This window comes from Pseudophryne corroboree, chromosome 10 (assembly GCF_028390025.1).
Source record: "Pseudophryne corroboree isolate aPseCor3 chromosome 10, aPseCor3.hap2, whole genome shotgun sequence".
NCBI lineage: Eukaryota > Metazoa > Chordata > Amphibia > Anura > Myobatrachidae > Pseudophryne > Pseudophryne corroboree.
The window spans coordinates 309,001,887-309,022,533 of NC_086453.1; the positions used below are offsets into that span (position 1 = coordinate 309,001,887).

The window sequence follows — 20,647 nt, forward strand, 5'->3', positions numbered from 1 at the left end:
TTATATTGTAGTGTATCATTTGTACTGTTATCCCCTTTTTACAAGTATACTAGATATAATACAGTTAATAGGCTTTGGACCCTAAACCAGTATCTGTGTATTTCCTATAGTGTTAAGTGTTCACTTGAGCGTCGGTGACGCTCAAGCAGCTTTGTAGTTAGTCAGGTTACACAAGGTTGCACTTACACCCTGTATTCACATTAAGGTATTCCGTGTATTTCATTGGTATAAGGTTTAGACATAAAGGTATAGCGTTGTGAGCGTCTGCGCCGCTGGTGATCTCCTCGTGGTCTCGAGCGTCCGCTACGCCATAGCGAATCATTACTCTAGTCATAGCCAATAACGTGTCCTGTGATCACTGGGCCGTGAGCGAACGTGACGCTTGAGCGTCTCGCCTACGGCTGAGCGATCGTTACGCAACTAGCGTACCATTACGGTACTTCTTAAGTAAACAGCGTACAGTGTTCTTAGACTTCATAAAGGGTTGTTTATACGACAAGGGAATTTAGCATTGTCACCCCATATTTCATCAACCAGCACCGGGCTCTGCGCCTGGTCCTGGTTCCAAAAATACGGGGGACAAAAAGCGTAGGGGTCCCCCGTATTTTTGAAACTAGCACCGGGCTCCACTAGCCAGGTACATAATGCCACAGCCGGGGGACACTTTTATAGTGGTCCCTGCGGCCCTGGCATTACATATCCAACTAGTCACCCCTGGCCGGGGTACCCTGGAGGAGTGGGAACCCCTTAAATCAAGGGGTCCCCCCCCTCCAGCCACCCAAGGGCCAGGGGTGAAGCCCGAGACTGTCCCCCCATCCAAGGGCGGCGGATGGGGGGCTGATAGCCATGTGTAAAAAATGTGAATTGTTTTTAGTAGCAGTACTACAAGTCCCAGCAAGCCTCCCCCGCAAGCTGGTACTTGGAGAACCACAAGTACCAGCATGCGGTTGAAAACCTGGGCCGCTGGTACCTGTAGTAATACTACTAAAAAAATACCCCCCAAAAAAACAGGACACACAAACCGTGAAAGTATAAGTTTATTACATACATGCACACCTCCATACATACATACTTACCTATGTTCCCACGATGCTTGGTCCTCTTCTCCATGTGGAATCCTTGGGGGACCTGTGAAAAAAATTATACTCACATAATCCAGTGTAGATTGTGTCCAAAGTATAATCCACGTACTTGGCAAAACAAAAAAACGGAAACCCGACCACGCACTGAAAGGGGTCCCATGTTTACACATGGGACCCCATTCCCCGACTGCCAGGACCCCCTCTGACTCCTGTCAAAGAGGGTCCCTTCAGCCAATCAGGGAGCGCCACGTCGTGGCACTCTCCTGATTGGCTGTGTGCTCCTGTAGTGTCTGTGAGGCAGCACACGGCACAGATACAATGTAGCGCCTATGCGCTCCATTGTAGCCAATGGTGGGAACTTTGCGGTCAGCCGGTGACCGAAAGTAACCTCACCGCTGACCGCAAAGTTACCACCATTGGTTACAATGGAGCGCATAGGCGCTACATTGCATCTGTGCCATGTGCTGCCTCACAGACACTACAGGAGCACACAGCCAATCAGGAGAGTGCCACGACGTGGCGCTCCCTGATTGGCTGAAGGGACCCTCTTTGACAGGAGTCAGGGGGGGTCCTGGCAGTCGGGGAATGGGGTCCCATGTGTAAACATGGGACCCCTTTCAGTGCGTGGTCGGGTTTCTGTTTTTTTGTTTTGCCAAGTACGTGGATTATACTTTGGACACAATCTACACTGGATTATGTGAGTATAATTTTTTTCACAGGTCCCCCAAGGATTCTACATGGAGAAGAGGACCGAGCCTCGTGGGAACATAGGTAAGTATGTATGTATGGAGGTGTGCATGTATGTAATAAACTTATACTTTCACGGTGTGTGTGTCCTGTGTCCTGTTTTTTTGGGGTATTTTTTTTACCAGCGGCCCAGGTTTTCAACTGCATGCTGGTACTTGTGGTTCTCCAAGTACCAGCTTGCGGGGGAGGCTTGCTGGGACTTGTAGTACTGCTACTGAAAACAATATTCACATTTTTTACACATAGCTATCAGCCTCCTATCCGCCGCCCTTGGATGGGGGGGACAGCCTCGGACTTCAACCCTGGCCCTTGGGTGGCTGGAGGGGGGGGCCTTGATTTAAGGGGTTCCCACTCCTCCAGGGTACCCTGGCATGGGGTGACTAGTTGGGTATGTAATGCCAGGGCCGCAGAGACCAGTATAAAAGTGTCCCCCGGCTGTGGCATTATGTACCTGGCTAGTGGAGCCCGGTGCTGGTTTCAAAAAATACGGGGGACCCCTACGCTTTTTGTCCCCCGTATTTTTGGAACCAGGACCAGGCACAGAGCCCGGTGCTGGTTGATGAAATATGGGGGAACCCCTGTCATTTTTTTCTGCATATTTTGTCAACCAGGACCGGCTCAAAGAGCCCGAGGCTGGTTGTGCTTAGGAGGGGGGACCCCACGCAATTTTTTCCAGATTTTTACTACTTAAAACACCTTTTTAAGGTACACAATGAAGCCCTGCACGGATCTCAGAGATCCGGCCGGGATTCCTTGTGTTTTGTCAGGCAGTGTTACGAATCACATCGACATCGGAAAATACGAATTGGGAAAAGTCGTCAGCTTAGTGAATGATCGTTTCAGGATTCAAAAAGTTGTAGTAAAATGCACCCGATACCATTCGAGTTCAAACACCCTTCAAAACGGCAAAAACACGAATCTTTGTAAATATACCCCTTGCAGTGCTGGAGCCTGGGAACACACTTGCAGTGCTGGAGCCTGGGAACACGCTTGCAATGCTGGAGACTGGGAACACGCTTGCAATGTTGGAGACTGGGAACACGCTTGCAATGCTGGAGACTGGGAACACGCTTGCAATGCTGGAGACTGGGAACACGCTTGCAATGCTGGAGACTGGGAACACGCTTGCAATGCTGGAGACTGGGAATACGCTTGTAATGCTGGAGACTGAGAACACACTTGTAATGCTGGAGACTGGGAATACACTTGTAATGCTGGAGACTGGGAACACACTTGTAATGCTGGAGACTGGGAACACGCTTGCAGTGCTGGAGACTGGGAACACGCTTGCAGTTCTGGAGCCTGGGAACACGCTTGCAATGCTGGAGACTGGGAACACGCTTGCAATGCTGGAGACTGGGAACACACTTGCAGTGCTGGAGACTGGGAACACACTTGCAGTGCTGGAGACTGGGAACACACTTGCAGTGCTGGAGACTGGGAACACGCTTGCAGTGCTGGAGACTGGGAACACGCTTGCAATGCTGGAGACTGGGAACACACTTGCAATGCTGGAGACTGGGAATACACTTGTAATGCTGGAGACTGAGAACACACTTGTAATGCTGGAGACTGGGAATACACTTGTAGTGCTGGAGACTGGGAACAGACTTGTAGTGCTGGAGCCTGAGAACACACTTGCAGTGCTGGAGCCTGGGAACACGCTTGCAATGCTGGAGACTGGGAACACGCCTGCAATGCTGGAGACTGGGAACACACCTGCAGTGCTGGAGACTGGGAACACACCTGCAGTGCTGGAGACAGGGAACACGCTTGCAGTGCTGGAGACTGGGAACACGCTTGCAATGCTGGAGACTGGGAACACGCTTGCAGTGCTGGAGACTGGGAACACGCTTGCAGTGCTGGAGCCTGGGAACACGCTTGCAATGCTGGAGACTGGGAACACGCTTGCAATGCTGGAGACTGGGAACACGCTTGCAATGCTGGAGACTGGGAACACGCTTGCAATGCTGGAGACTGGGAACACGCTTGCAATGCTGTAGACTGGGAATACACTTGTAATGCTGGAGACTGAGAACACACTTGTAATGCTGGAGACTGGGAATACACTTGTAATGCTGGAGACTGGGAACACACTTGTAATGCTGGAGACTGGGAACACGCTTGCAGTGCTGGAGACTGGGAACACGCTTGCAGTTCTGGAGCCTGGGAACACGCTTGCAATGCTGGAGACTGGGAACACGCTTGCAATGCTGGAGACTGGGAACACACTTGCAATGCTGGAGACTGGGAATACACTTGTAATGCTGGAGACTGAGAACACACTTGTAATGCTGGAGACTGGGAATACACTTGTAGTGCTGGAGACTGGGAACACACTTGTAGTGCTGGAGCCTGAGAACACACTTGCAGTGCTGGAGCCTGGGAACACGCTTGCAATGCTGGAGACTGGGAACACGCTTGCAATGCTGGAGACTGGGAATACACTTGTAATGCTGGAGACTGAGAACACACTTGTAATGCTGGAGACTGGGAATACACTTGTAATGCTGGAGACTGGGAACACACTTGTAATGCTGGAGACTGGGAACACGCTTGCAGTGCTGGAGACTGGGAACACGCTTGCAGTTCTGGAGCCTGGGAACACGCTTGCAATGCTGGAGACTGGGAACACGCTTGCAATGCTGGAGACTGGGAACACGCTTGCAATGCTGGAGACTGGGAATACACTTGTAGTGCTGGAGACTGGGAACACACTTGTAGTGCTGGAGCCTGAGAACACGCTTGCAATGCTGGAGACTGGGAACACGCCTGCAATGCTGGAGACTGGGAACACACCTGCAGTGCTGGAGACTGGGAATACACTTGTAATGCTGGAGACTGAGAACACACTTGTAATGCTGGAGACTAGGAACACGCTTGCAGTGCTGGAGACTGGGAATACACTTGTAATGCTGGAGACTGGGAACACACCTGCAGTGCTGGAGACTGGGAACACGCTTGCAGTGCTGGAGACTGGGAACACGCTTGCAATGCTGGAGACTGGGAACACGCTTGCAGTGCTGGAGACTGGGAACACGCTTGCAGTGCTGGAGACTGGGAACACACTTGCAGTGCTGGAGACTGGGAACACGCTTGCAGTGCTGGAGACTGGGAACAGGGAACATGCTTGCAGTGCTGGAGAAGCAGGGACACGGAGGGCTAGGGAACACTCCTTCCTGAACTGCAGCATGAGCCTGGGGACAGCTGTGAAGAAACAATACTCAGGCACCAGAGCTTTGCCCGGCGTCTCCCTTTAAACTTCTTGCTCTATTCCTATTGGCCACTGCGGTCACGTGATGGCCGACACACATCACTGGCCCAGCGACGGAGCACACAGTGGAGGAGTAAGCGCTGCGGCTGCTGCTGTACCTTTGTGACAGTGGTCAGGTTTCCAGATTGAGTAGACCTATATTTCTGGTACGGGTCCCATGAGCTATGCCACAATAAGTTACACTGGTTTTATTTCAGTATTACACTATCGTGTGTTTGTTTCTTTCTTTTGGAGTACCATCTACTGATGTGACGGTGAACAAGAGAGATGCAGTTTAAAAATCACAAAAATACATTGCTTGAATACAGCGCTTCGGGACCCAGTGGGGATTTTTTGTTGACTGATTCAATTATTGGGTATTAGGTGATACTAATCATTCATTGGGACCTAAGCCGCTTTATGGCACATTTTCGGACCATTTCTGTAACATTATTGCACCCAGGTGTCACCCAAATGCAGACTCCTCCACAGTGACAGGAGCCGGGTACTGCAGTGTCATATTATTCTGCAGCATCTGGCTCCTGTCACTGAAAAGGAGCTGGCAGTGTTGGAAGAGTCTCCCAGGGCAAACCGCAAGCCCCAGAAGTGGGCTTAATCGGGGGCTTGCTGTGTGAGGCCACACCCCCTTTTTAGGCGCTTAGGACTGGTGACATCTAAAGAGGTACCAAGCAGTGTTTCAGAATCTACGAACATTGATGGTGGGCATCTCAGTCCTTGGTCGCATAGATGTACACCAGGGAAGGCCTTTGTTGCGTCATTACCATAACATTGCACAAGTGCAATCGGCTGCGTCTGCCTCATGCTGCAGATCTGCTCAGGACTCTCCTTACAGCATACGCTTTCATGGGTGAATAAAATGCTGGTAATACTACTCAATATTTTTAAAATCTTTATTAGTGGTACTGGTGACCCTGGCCAGATGCTGTGCCATTGCAGCCAATACTTGGAATATTATGGCATGTGTGGTACCGAAATGACATGCCCAGTGGATTCAATGGTTTCATTATTGGGAATGTTGGTGAATGCCAGGGTAAGATGGCGGCAGATAACCCTGTCTGTGGCTATCTTTCAACCGCACTGACCAGTTCCGGTCATGCTAGACATATCCTAAGACTGAACAGCCACATCTTATCCCATATGGCCAGTGACCCTGTTGTTGGGTTTCTGGTAGGTCTGACCCACAAGTGGCCAACTTATAGAGGGTGTGATTTCACGTGGTTCATAACTTTACATTATATCCATCTCCACAACTGACATTTTGTATTTGCATAAAATGTACACATTTTATGCAGTGGGGGACTTTGTGCACCAAAGGATATATTTACTAAACCAGTGGGTCTCAAACTGTGTGCCGTGGCACCCCGGGGTGCCTCGGGACACTTGCAGGGTTGCCTCAGGTTGGTGGTCCAGGACCAATTCAAACTATTTATGGTCAATGTAATAGGCAAAACTAGTGCTTGTGGCTGCCAATCATCAAATATATGGACAAACAGAAGCAAAATTGTGTTCCTCACCAAATAATTAAACCTAAAGATGACATATAAACAAAATTAACTTAATTTAATATATTTTTTCTAAATTTCTCAATAAGAAACTTTTGGCTTTGGGGTGCCGTGAAAAAAATTCTGATATTCTAGGGCGCCGTGATTCAAAGAAGTTTGGGAACCACTGTACTAAACAATTTTTATAGAAACAATTGATGTAATGAAAACCGAGTTGGCTGGAGGTGCATGTTCCTTCCCGAACTTTGACTTTTTTTTTAAAAACGGCAATTGTTTGCCTTGTACATGGATGCCGCTTTAAAAAATCTTCCGAGTTCGGCCGGGAATTCGCACCTCCAGCCAACTCAGACTACATTAAATCTGGCCCAACGTCTTCTGGGGAAAAAAAAAGGGTATCCGGACTCCAGGTCGACAGCACAAAGGTCGACACACCTTAGGTCGACGCCAATTGGTCGACACACCTTAGGTCAACATGGGCAAAGGGTCGACAGGAACAAGGTTGACATGGAAAAAGGTCGACATGAGTTTTTCACGATTTTTTTCTTTTTTTGAACCTTTTCATACTTAACGATCCACGTGGACTACGATTGGAACGGTAAAGTGTGCCGAGCGAAGCGGTAGCGGAGCGAAGGCACCATGCCCGAAGCATGGCGAGCGAAGCGAGCCATGCGAGGGGACGCGGTGCACTAATTGGGGTTCCCGGTCACTCTACGGAGAAAACGACACCAAAAAAAACATAAAAAACTCATGTCGACCTTTTTCCATGTCGACCTTGTGCCCGTCGACCTAAGGTGTGTCGACCAATTGGTGTCGACCTAAGGTGTGTCGACCTTTGTGCTGTCGACCCTCAGTCCCAGACCCGAAAAAAAGGTACAGTATAATGTTTGTGGGTACTGCATTAAAAAAAAATCATTGATATTGATATTGGAATGAAAAACATGACCTCAGCACAAGGGTGAGAAAACCCTGAGCATTCAAGCGGTTAAGTCCTGGTGTGCTCAGTAGCAAGGTTCAGAGAGCAATGAGTTTGTGCTGTGACACAGAAAACAATCCGATACCATCTTTCACTACTGCAATTGCTGTAAACTGGGAGAAGTTGCTTGCAATGGTTACTAGGAGATGCACAAAACTGCTCTTTGCACCATGTTACTAAATAATAAACTACAAGTTTGTTGTTTCATGAAACAGAAAGTGTGAGGTTGATTATTGTGTTTGTTATAGGACTAAGTGGAAGTACTGTATATGTAGTAGTTCTTATCATGAATGTGGAAAAAATAGGATCGATAAGACAGGACACGTCATGCTGTTGTGCTTGTTACCTGTGGTCCAGATTCCATGTGCTGAACACAATTCTGCTCTCTCTGTTACTGTACGGATTAATGGAGTGCTTGGACGTGCAGTCACTTGAGTCAAAAGGACCCTACAGGACAGATATGCAGAATCACACACTTGTAGTAGCTCTCCCAATGTGACCTCAGGCTGTAACAGCAGTCATTGCAATGCTAAACATTTATCAGGCACAAAGGAAGGTCGTTATGTTGCCAATAACGAGATGGCAATTGGTTAAATGAAATTAAAACGTGGCATATAAGGAGAGAGATTGGTCACTAAATGTCCACCATAGTGTTTTTTTATTGTATAGATTATTAGTATTGTATGGTGTTTATGGAGGGCATAATAACCAAAGCACCGAACTAAGGGGGTCATTCCGAGTTGATCGCTAGCTGTTTTCGGTCGCAGCGCAGCGATCAGGCAAAAAAAAGTCACTTCTGCGCATGCGTATGCGGCGCAATGCGCACGCGCGTCGTACTATTACAACGAACGATGTCGTTTCACACAGGGTCTACTGAAGCTTTTCAGTCGCACTGCTGACCGCACAGTGATTGACATGAAGTGGGCGTTTCTGGGTGTCAACTGACCGTTTTCAGGGAGTGTTCGAAAAAACGCAGGCGTGCCAGGAAAAACACAGGTGTGGCTGGACGAACTGAACAGTCTGAAGTCATCGCAAGCACTGAGTAGGTCTGAAACTACTCTGAAACTGCACAAAAATTATTCGTAGCCGCTCTGCGATCCTTTCGTTCGCACTTCTGCTAAGCTAAAATATACTGCCGGTGGGAGGCGGCATAGCGTTTGCACGGCTGCTAAAAACTGCTAGCGAGCGATCAACTCGAAATGACCACCTAAACACACACAATACAGGAGCATCTGCCTTGGGCCCATCATTGTACTTATACTAACACAGTTGGATGGTGGAGTCTAATAGTTCTTACCTCAGTCCCTGGTAATAGGAGCACAAGTGTCATCTAATTTTCCCTTCTTTTAAATTGATAGATTAAGACGACCCTAAGGTATTCTTGGTCAAATAAAAGGCAATGTATTGTAATGTCTAAATCCAACTCCACACTGACAGTCACCAGGGCATATAGAGCCTGGCCGGGCCCAAGTACTTTTCAGGGGGTGTGGTCTAATAATAGGAGGCGTGAAAAAATAAATAAAAAAAATAGTGCTTTAAGTGCCTCCCTGGCCACACTGCAGCCCAGCACACAGCGCTGAGGAGAAGAGCTGCAAGTGCTGCTACCGGCTGACTCTGCAACTGTAGCCAGGGTGCTCTGCTACAGTATATTATATGTAAATTCATTGACCTGAGTTCTCCATGCGGATTCACATGTAACGCAGATGTAGCTGTGAACACTGACTTAAAGCTGTACATTTACAGTCTCCTAACCGCCAGAATCCCGACAGCCGGTATATTGACTGCATCCCGTGACTGCAGGGTCCCATAAGCATAATATATACCTCTGGAAGCAATCTTCCTAGTCTGACTACAGCACCTTGCAGGCATGATTCTACTCTTGTTTGGAAAAACATATTTATAATTGTTGGGTAAAAATTCCTTTTCAGTAACAGGAGTTCCATTGTGGGCTTGTATGACCTTGGTTTAAATTACGCAGCATAATACAATGTCACTTCCTTGGGGCAAAGCAAATTAACTGAGCATGAAGAAAGTTATGAGCTGCAGTGTGTAATCTATCAGCATCTCTCTGTTACAATAACTGTTTGTTTAAAGGGTTCTTTAACCTTCAGCTGGTTTGTGCATGCCCTCCTTCCACTTTTACTAAGTACTTTGCCTGTCTGCCTTCATCATGTGATTTATAGCCATGTATATATGTTTCATACTGACATTTAACTATTCATATTCACTGGAGTACAGTCACCGGGAACATGAACTTTCTGGAGAATAGATTACTATTATTTGTCATGGCTCAGGGGTAGACTCAGTCCTGATTGGTGCGTTTTTAGCTTGAAACACTTTGTTCAGATTTTATGTATCCTATTTTTGTATATATTATAAACCTAATATTTCTTGCCATAATAATTTAATGGATATAGATACTGGAAAACCATTTATATGTATTTAATCTAAATGTTCTGATATTTGTTTAAATCCAATTTGTTTTACGCCGATACCAATTTGTTTAAAGATTCGATTTTAACATCCATTGTTTTGAAATAGCTCTATCAAACTTGTTTGCTTTTTGACCTTTAAATTATGATCTAGTCAGCAATCTGTTGCGGTGGCCAATTTTATTGGTCAATAGAACTATTTAAGTCATGGTGGGTGGCCACAATGGATTAAATGCCTCTGAAGAAATCACATAACTGAAGAAACGCGTTAGGATGAATAAGTACTGTACTTCTGATTGCTACTTTCATGTGTGATGCGGTTTGGCATCTAGACCACAGTGTGGGGAGCCATGAGTTCCACTGCATGTATGTGTATGCTGTAGCAGTTTCACATTTTTGCACGTTGCACAGTCTTATTTGAAGTTGCAGTTATACTTATGATTGAAGTTGAAGACATTTTCTCTATGGATACTCCTGTTAGTATGCTTATTTCACAAGAGACAGTGTTGACGCTGTAATTGCTTCCTTTCTTACAGATGATTGGCATTAAATCCGGTTGGTTTTAAATCCAGGTGGAAATCCATGCTACTTATCAAATGCTTGTTGGTGGACATAATTTAAAAACACAGCTTCTTTTTGCGCAGATTCCTTCTGCTGCATAAAACTTTGATGGTCCAATTCTCAAGAATGTTTCAATGGACAATGGGGGTCATTCCAACCCGATCACTCGCTGCAGTTTGTCGCAGCACAGCGATCGGGTCGGAACTGCGCATGCACCGGCTCCGCAGTGCGCCGGCGCTTGGCAGTCGTCACTACCTAGAGATTGCCTCTGAGACAGAGGCGGTCGCTGGGCGGGAGGGGGCTGAATGGCGGCGTTAAGCCGCCTTTTAGTAGGCGCAGTCTGGCCAACGCAAGCGTGGCCGGACTGTTGGGGGGGCATGCCGCGGCGGCTGCGTGACGTCTCACACAGCCGCTGTGGCCAGCAGCAGTGACAAACAACTCCCGGCCAGCCGGGAGTTACTCCACAAATACAAGAGCATCGCCGCTGTGCGATGCTTTTGTATTTGTGCGGGGGAGGGTGGGGGGCGGCACTGATATGCGGGGCGGACTAGTGCTGCGTGTCCCCCCACATGTCAGGGAAGAAGATCGTAGCTGTGCTAAATTTAGCACAGCTACGATCAACTCGGAATGACCACCAATGTCAGATATTGGCTTCAGAAAAATGTTCTCTGAACAGACAAATCACACTTTACCATCCAGCTCTCTGACAAATCAATCTATGTTGGTGCCAGGACAATGCTTCCTGCATCAATGCATACTGCCTACTGTAAAGTTTGAAGAGGAGTAATAAGGTCTAGGAGTGTTTTTCATGGTTTGACCTTGGTTCCAGTGAAGAGGAAATCTTAATACTACAACACATGATGACATTCAAGAGAATTGTGTATGTCCAACTTTGTGTTTTGTGTCAACAATTTTGGGGAAGACCTGTGCCAGTTCCAGCATGACAGTGCCCCCTCTTGGTCCATCAAAATATGGTTTGCAGAGTTTGAAGTCGTCTGTCCTGCACAGTGCCCTGACTGCAAGCCCAACAAATAAATTTGGGATGAACTGGATCACCAACTGCGAGCCAAGTCTAATCAACCAATATCAGTGCTCAACCTCACTACTGCTCATTGCATTCATGTACCAAAATCTAATGGAGGACGCTATAGTGGCAAAGGAGAGGGACAATTCTATATCAATGACCACACTTTTGTAATGAGATGTCCAACAAACACATATTGGCCCAAATATAACAGTCTGTGAGTTGCAGGCACCATCGCAATTTTGTTGATTTAGCGGCTATCTTTGAAGTGGAAATAATTTAAAAGGTAAAATCAAAATGGCTTTGCCTTTTAATTTATTGCCGCTTTAAATCTAGCGGCTAAATCACCCATATTGTGCTGGTGCCTGCAACTCACAGGCTGTTATATTTTATAGTTGATATATTTGTTTATAATATAGTTATTCTGTATTTTAATAAGCATAATACTTCAATACAAAGACACTATTCATGTGATTTTATTTTTTTTGACCCACACTCAGTGCTTCTATTTTTGCTTTTCTGATTTTCTATTTGTGATCAGCAGTAACCTCAGTTCTGAGGCAGCGAGTGTTGATTCACTTAATTGGTGTCTATTGTATCTAATTGCTGATCTTTGTTTATATCATTATTTAGAAATTGAAGTCCTGTGTTATGTACCGTGTATTGACCCGGGATTTTTATTTTCTCTGTTTTTAATTTGGCTGCCCTTGGATATGATTCAAAGCTGCTCCCTGTATATGATCATTCCCAGTACTGAGAGCAAACCGGAGACGTGTTTGCTTGGGACACAGACATAAACAATTATGTCTGATTATACAGAAATATGGCTGTAAATGCCTATTTTGTCAGTCCCGAGCCCCACAATTTCTGATGGCAGCCCTGGGTACTTTATCTATCACCAATGCTTCAAAAATCTCCCCCTATGCTCTTTATTAAACTTTTGCATGGTTACAATGTCACAGTAATTGTATCTAGCTACAGTAGGTCTCAGGGATATAGAGTGGGTCATCTGTTATAATTTTAAAGCATAAGTTTGTAAATGCAAGCATGTCATCTTTGTATTTTCAGCTTTAACTTGGAAAAATGGTTACTTTGATGGTTCTACCTTTTTACCAACACCAATGGATCCATGTCACGCAGGCACTAATTAAGCTGCTTCTATTTACTTCTTCTAAAAAATGTAGGTGGCAGGGTGGACCTGACACTGGTATCCCATGTACTGTCCTATGACTGCTCTCTGCTTGGGAAAGTCCATATTCCTCACGTAATGTCTTCAAAACGAGGAATCATGCATACTGTAGTGTTTACCTTAATAGCTTGCTGCATTTGGGATAACCCTATAATGTCATTAAATATCACCCAACAAAATGTTATAAGTTAGGTTTCAGAACTGCAAGGCAGAATAAGGATGGGTCACCATTCCACCATTTTAAAACAGTGCGCAAAGTTATTAATTTTATGATCTATAGACTTCCTTTCATCTGCCCCCTGCAAATCCAGCTGGATGATACTTGATTTCTTGTCATATAAACAGCCAATGTGTCTTACTTGGCAAGAGAACCATCCTTCCACAGTACAAAGACGATTGGCCTTCACTTCTGTTCTGTCAAAGTAACAGCCATTGTATTTCACAGCTTTTAGCGCATTACAGAGAGTATCTGCAACTTTCTTGTATTCATCTCTCACGGCCGGATCTACTGTTGTGCCGGAGCCTTGCACCTAAGGAATATAAAACTGAAAATTTGCAATCCTGCTCCCAAGATATATGCACTATGCACAGAATTAAAGAATAACTTCCAGTTAGAACATAAAAATAATATTTTGTTTTGGGTGGATTTCACCAAGATAACCAATGCATTCACTGGTCCACTCCATCACCCGAGGGGGAATATAACCCTGTGGCGACCAAAGGTCGCCACCGTGCTCAAGGTGTGGCAAGCAGACACGCTGCGCTCGCCGCCTGTCTGTCTCCTGACCACTGGAATCCTGACAGCCGGGATATCATACTGAACCCAAATCAGGTGTTTTAAACAGACCTGTTGCCACGGGTGTATGAAATAAAGCACCTAGCCATGCAGTCTCCATTTGCAAACATTTGTATACAAAATGGGTTGGTCTGAAGAACTGTGACTTCAAGCATGGTACTGTGATAGGATGCCACCTTTGCAATAAAATGCTTGATGAAATTTCATCCCTGCTGGATATTCAACAGTCAACTGTAAGTGATATTATTATAAAGTGGAAACGTTTAGGTACAACAGCAACTCAGCCACTAAGTGGAAGCCAACGTAAAATCACAGAGCGGGGTCAATGACTGCTAAGGTGCATGGTACGTAAAAGTTGGCAACGCTCTGTTGATTCCATAGCTGAAGACCTCTGAACTTCCACTGGCTTTAATGTAAGCACAAAAACTGTGTGGCAGGAGCTTAATGGAATGGGTGGCCGTGAAGCTGTATGCATGCCTCATATCACCAAGTCCAATGCCAAGGAGTGGTGGAAAGCACACCAACACTGGACTGATGAGCAGTGGAAATGTGTTCTGTGGATTGATGAATCGCACTTCTCTGTTTGGCAGTCAGATGGGCGAGTCTGGGTTTGGCGGATGCTGGGAGAACATTTTCTGCCTGACTGCATTATGCCAACTGAGAAGTATGGTGGAAGAGGGATAATGGTATGGGACTGTTTTTCAGGAGTTGGGTTGGGCCCCTTATCTCCAGTGAAGGGCATTCTTAATGCTTCAGACATGTTGAACAATGTTATGATTCCAACTTTGTGGCAACCGTTTGGGGAAGGCCATTTTTTGTTCCAACATGACTGTCCCCCAGTGCACAAAGCAAGTACTATAAATACATGGTTTGATGAGTCTGGTGTGGAAGAGCTTGACTGGCCCACATACAACCCTGACCTCAGCCCCATCGAGCACCTTTGGGATGAACTGGAATGGAGATTGCGAGCCAGGCCTACTCGTCCAACATCAGTGCCTCACCTCATAAATGCTCTACTGAATGGGCACAAATTCCCACAGAAACAATCTAAAATCTCGTGGAAAAGATGGAACATCATAACAGTAATGTCAGCGCTCTTGACAACTGTGACATCATTGACTTACTTGGCACTTGGGCCTCTGCAAAACATTTTGCTCTCTGTCAGAGCTTTCTCAAGACATGGGAAAGTCTTGAGAAAGCTCTGAGAGAGCAAACGCATTGATCGAAGTATGCCTTTGAGTGCTGCACTTTTATGGGCACTGCACTATCCACTGGATAAAACCTCTGTACAGTCTGTCAAAGTCAAAAATATTACATAGAGAGAACATACAAACTGCACACATTTAAGTCGCTATACTTACAAATATGCGCAGCGAGCACAGCAATATATGTTAACACACGCATTTACACGGACATGGCACAGAGATGGATTCGACACTTATTTCATACAGTACATAATTATAATAATATCAAGCACCAGACATCATGGAGATTTAAAATTACTTAATGAATTAATGTCATGAATGTGTATTATTTGAACAGAACCAGATACACCCATCATGTTTAATATTGAAACAAGCAGATTGGTGTGTAGATTAATTTGATACTTGTTGTGAAGTTGTGGGACATTGCAGCGGATAGATATGATTATATGTATAAAAGCTAAAATCACTTTGTTAGAACAATAAATGATACAATGAACAGGGAACTCAAGCCAACCCTTTTGGCAGTTTTCAGGGCTGAACCTGATCAGCATATACAAAGCAAGAGAGACCCCTCCCCCATGAACTAGTCAAACAGGAAAGTAGTTCCTGGCTAAGAGAAGAGGTCAGAGTTCAGTTGCTTGTGATCTCAGAGAACAGATGTACTGTAGCTACACTCAGAACCAAGCTGGCATCCAGAAGAAATGGCTTGCTTATCACCAGGCTCCAAGCGAAAGGCTAAGTATTGAATCCACATGGCTGATTGGCATAGAATAGTTTAAAGTAGTTGTGAAATGATTGGTATTGAATAGTTAGTGGAAATACAAATGGCTTAAGGTTAATGAGGCTTGTGCAGTTGTGTGATTGTTATGTGTTGGTGATAATACTCTATGAAATCTGTAATGAATTGGAACAGTAGACAATCTGTAGCATAGTATTCCTGGTATACATTTATGGATGGTGATTTATAACAGATTATAGTAGTTTTACATGATGCATCTTGCTGAAGGCTTGCAGTCAAAACATACTTCCTTTTGTTACTGTAGTCATGTGCTTGTAGCAATGGCAGGCTGATATGTGTGGTTACATTGTGATCTGGTCTTGTGATGATTCATATAGCATAGCCAGCATACCATATGCTCTGGTTATTGAGATACTGAGTTTGTTTGGAATGTGAAATTGAATAAGATGGTTCTAGGAAGTTGGATTGGAATGTGGAATATAATTAGTTGGATTGGAATGTGGAATAAGATTAGTTGGTTTGAAGAAAATGGCTGCTGCTTGGTGTTTTCTCCTCCCCCTTTGAACCATGTGTTGCAGTCTTTGGAATCATGGGAGTTTTCCCAAAATGGAGTCTAGCTTCTGTCCCATGCGGTATTGTAGGGTTGTGTATGTAGGGACAGCCAGTATCGGTAAGCTCAAGTATTCTCTCCACAAAGATTCTCAGCATTGACTAACTGCGCAGCGATTGTTTCTCACATGTGTAAGTTTCTCTGCAACCATATTGCCTTTATTGTTATTGTAAGCCATTCTCTCTCTCTCTCTCTCTCTCTCTCTCTCCTTCCCCTTAAACGTACTTGTGTCTTTATTGTATTATATGTTAGTTACTTGGTTAGATATTTTATGTTATTTTGGTAGTGTATAGCTTGTATTGTATTATTCTTTTTGAACGTTCATTCTCTCACTAAAGGCGTTAGAACCTTAGACCGGTATTTGGTTGATTATTGTATTACTAAGGGGTTCTCAGAGCGTCATAGTCGCTCATACAGCTTTTAAGCTAACAAGGTTACACTGCATTACATCTACACATTATCACTGCACAAATGTTTACAGTATAAGTACATTCCTTAAGGTATAGTTAATGCGGTACTTTTTGCGCCAATTGCGTACTGTGTTCTTTAACCTTTAACGTGTTTTTAATAGGACAAATATTATAGACATTGTCAATTGGGGGCTCTCACGGGATATCACGTTCTTAATGATGCACTGTACATTACAAACGCGGCTGTAATTGACCGGCTAATGATGGACGCATCACAAAATGCTGAAACAAAAAAAAAACATCCACGTTAATGTATTGTGGTATCAGTAAGACGCTGATAGGAAATTTTAAGGGACAAGGCGTTTCTCATAATATTTAAGATGCCAAAATGTATTTTTATTGTTACAAAACAAGGTTCAAATGGATCATATCGTGTTTGATTAAGATTAGATTGTTTATCTGTTTAAGTAGGTTTAAAAGTACATTTAAAAGTTGCTGCATAGCCTTGATATAGTTTTTTTTTTTAAAACTCATGCCTAGAATAACTTTAGGAGTTTGAATGATGACTTTCTTTGTGACAAGAGGCCGCATGGTCTGTCCACCATTTTGTGTGACCCTCATGGAGGTGAAAGGGGGAGGAGCAGCGGCCATTTTGGGAAGGTCACATTTTTTTTTTCCTAAGCGGCTGATTTTCAGTTGACTCAGGAAATAATCAGCCATCCATTGTCAAAAAGAAATCATCATTTAATTAGTTTTTTTTTATTTATGCATTTATTTAATCTATATCATAGTCAATCATAAGTAATAGTGATTGGTACTTATATGTAATATCTATATGCGTGTGCTTACATCAATGTATGTTATTAGATTAAATTTAGAATTGCATGTTCATTTGTGTAATTTTCACATCTCACCTTCCTGTTTGCCATTTGCATTGATAACGTGCTAAGAAAGATTTGTTGCTATTGGTAGTTAAAAAAGATAAAAAAGTAATATTTAAGGGTATAATTGTAAAAAAAGCACGCACACAGTCTCACCTAAGAATACAAGGGAGATTTGGGTGGTGTATAGTGAATGATTACAGTTAAAGATCATTCACATTGATAAACGTGTAGTGTGTTACTGTGAACGTACTTGGTCTGTGTACACGTGTCCTTACAAGGACAGAGCGTACGCGACGCGAGGGCCGATGCAACGGAGCGTCTGGGTATGCCCACATAATACAAATCACACTATAGTATTATTTTAACAGGCGAAAAGGTGGCAACGCGATAAATAGCGCAAGTCAATTTTAGTGTCCGAAATTTAAACTAATAGATCCTTCTCTAAATTTACGACTCATCTGGTCTAAAGGAAAGAAATTTCTGCGCAGAAATAAAATTAAAGTGTACATGTGGTGAGTGTTTGCATATATAAGTTTCTACAATTTTTTGAGGTTGAACCACAGGAAAGTCGAGTTCTCGTGAGGTACATACATGTAAGTGACGTGCATGGTGGCTGGGGAGGCATCCCTTGTTAAACATAAATTTGAGCATTAGAGTATAGCAGACCAGGAGGTCTACTGTAGCACAGACCAGGAGGTCCGGAACAGACCAGGAGGTCTAGGTACAGCAGACTAAGAAGTCCGCTATAGAGAAAAGTAGCACAACACCAGGAAGGGTTGGTGCGGAACCCATATAGGCCATTAAAGCTCTGGCTGAAGGAATTTGCAGCCGCAATTTTCGATTCCACTGGTCGCTCCGCACATAAGATTAGTTGCTTATGTGCCGAACGATTGTACCGCACGTAATTGTGTGCATTAGTTAGTAACCTGACCAGTACCATTTGCGTACGAAAGGGGTCATAAACGCTATTTGTACACTCTAACGTGATTTGTGTAAATTTTTTTTATTTTAAGGGAGGTTCGCTGGTCACTCAGGAACTATCCAGCAACCAATAGTTACTGGAAAGAGTAAGTGCTCTTCGGATCACCCTCGCATGTTCCAGTAAATAGCGGTTCAGGTCGCAGGGGCCCTGGGTCGAGTACGCCAGCGCTAAGGCAGTGTGTGGGCGTATTGGTCGGCGTGGGCGAGTGAGTGGGGTACTCGGTAAACCGCCACCGTCGGCCTATCTTGAACATCTTGGTTTTTGTAAGGGTTCGCTGAAGACCCTGATTAAGGTCAGAGGTAGTGAAAGCAACACCTGCAAATTATGGGGGCCAGTTGTTCAGGTAGGGGGCGATCAACCTCGGTTCGGGTTGATTCAGTAAACCGACCAATCGGGTCGGCAAGGTTAATGTGTGAAAAATACGGTTCACACACAGAGGTTTTATGTGATGAATGGGAAAGAATGACTGAGCATGACGGGGAGAAGTTCACCCGGGTAGGCAGTTTTAGCCCAGATGTGTTACAGAACCTAAGGAGAAGGATATGTCTCATTAAATCAACAAAGAGACGGATCAAACATTATGATTATTTACAGTTATGGCAACACAAAGGTGAAATACAAAGAAATTTAACTTACATATCAAACTCTCATCTTGGGAAGAGAGACATGGCAATGGAGAGGATTATGGTTGCAGAGAAATGGCACAATGTTGTACGATAAAAATGCACTTAGTAACTGTATTAAGAATGAAAGTAACAAATGTAATAATGTTTATAAAAATGAAAGTGTAAAAATCACAAATGTTAACCTGTGCAAGTCGCACCCCATGTTAAACTTCCCTCAGGATTACCAGCAAGAAAGTGAGCCCAGCACGATGTCGGCACCTTTTCCAGCAGCCATCACACAAGACATCCAGGTGGACGCGACCAAATCGGTAAAGGCAGTAATCAAATCCCCTAACGGAGGGTCAGGTGAGGTCGTGTCCACAGGTACGTACGGTGTTATATATCACGCACAAACAAATGTACCCCATATTGTAAGACCAACACAAGGTGATGTAATTGAATTTAATCCTGTCAGGGTGAACACAATATATTAAAACAAATGTACACTACAGGAAAGTAGCAGTTTAGGTGTTAATAAATGGTTTAAAGGAAGTATTAAGAACGAGTATACAAGCCTCTCTACCTAACTGGAGAAATAACTCAGTAACTGCATTAAGGAACTCCGCTGTTGGGCATGAGCAAAACATCATCAAGCACAGGGAAACAAAGAAGCCCCAGATCCCTGTGAGTAAGTCAAAGGTGAAAAGGTATTATAATTGCCGGAAGGAAGGTCATTTTGCAAGAGATTGTAGATCAAGAAGTAGACCAAATTCATATAAACCCCCTAGACAAAGATATGAGCAAAGTTATGACACACCAAATTGTAATCAGAGATCACATAGGAAGGAGTTGGGGCCGCACCTGTAACATGCAATCAGGAAAGGTGATCATTAGGACTGATAGTAAGGCTGAGGTTACAGTTAATGAAATGGGAGGTCAGTTCCTTGCAGGCACAAGGACGGCCGGGTAGACGTTGTAATTTATCTGTAAATGTTCTTTTCCCCATCTCTGATGTTCATCGGCAGGACCCAAATATCACATAGCTATTTGGTCCTTGCAGAAGTCTACCAAACCCCAGTATGACCTACCAGCATCGATGTATCCTGGCCAGATACAGAGTGTAGGTATGGAAATGCCGGTGGGAGAGACTATGCAGGGATACCATTGGACAGATGTGACAGCCTGATGGTGAACGGAAGATCTGGCAATGTTTTTTTTTTCTCTCCTGAAGGAAAGAAAAAAATTGTTTGAAAAATGTTTTTTTCTGTTGTTGTTTATTGTTGATTTATGTGATGCATATATATATATGAACGGTTCTCTCTCTCGTTGTTGTTTTTCTCTCTCTCTCTTCTTTCTCATGTTCTCATAACGTTACAGATGGTATGTCACACATTAGTTAGACAAATGGTAATGCAAGATTTTTACTCCTTACAGAAAGATCGCTGGTTTGGAAGAAATATTGTATCACCAGAGTGTTCGGTTGGAAGACTGAGAGACAGCACCTTTGAGATGACAGCAGAACAAGAAGAACAACAAGACTAGAGAACTAATTATCGTAACAAGTTTCTCTCCCCCTCAAACTGTTTTCCTGTACCCCCATTACAAATTTCTCCTTTTCTCCTCCTGTAAGAT

General features: G+C 44.3%; 1 protein-coding gene across 2 annotated transcripts in view; it reads right to left on the minus strand.

Moving 5' to 3' along the window:
- DFFB (DNA fragmentation factor subunit beta) overlaps positions 1-20,647 on the minus strand; it is a 94,227-nt gene that overhangs the window by 15,414 nt on the left and 58,166 nt on the right. Inside the window, exons 5-6 of one of the 2 annotated variants that reach the window (XM_063943464.1) lie at positions 13,144-13,314; positions 7,925-8,025 (exon numbers count right to left, since the gene is read on the minus strand). In XM_063943464.1, coding sequence (XP_063799534.1) covers positions 7,925-8,025; positions 13,144-13,314 — 272 coding nt within the window. The remainder of the gene's footprint in view (positions 1-7,924; positions 8,026-13,143; positions 13,315-20,647) is intronic. The other variant, XM_063943465.1, reaches the window with a different exon arrangement.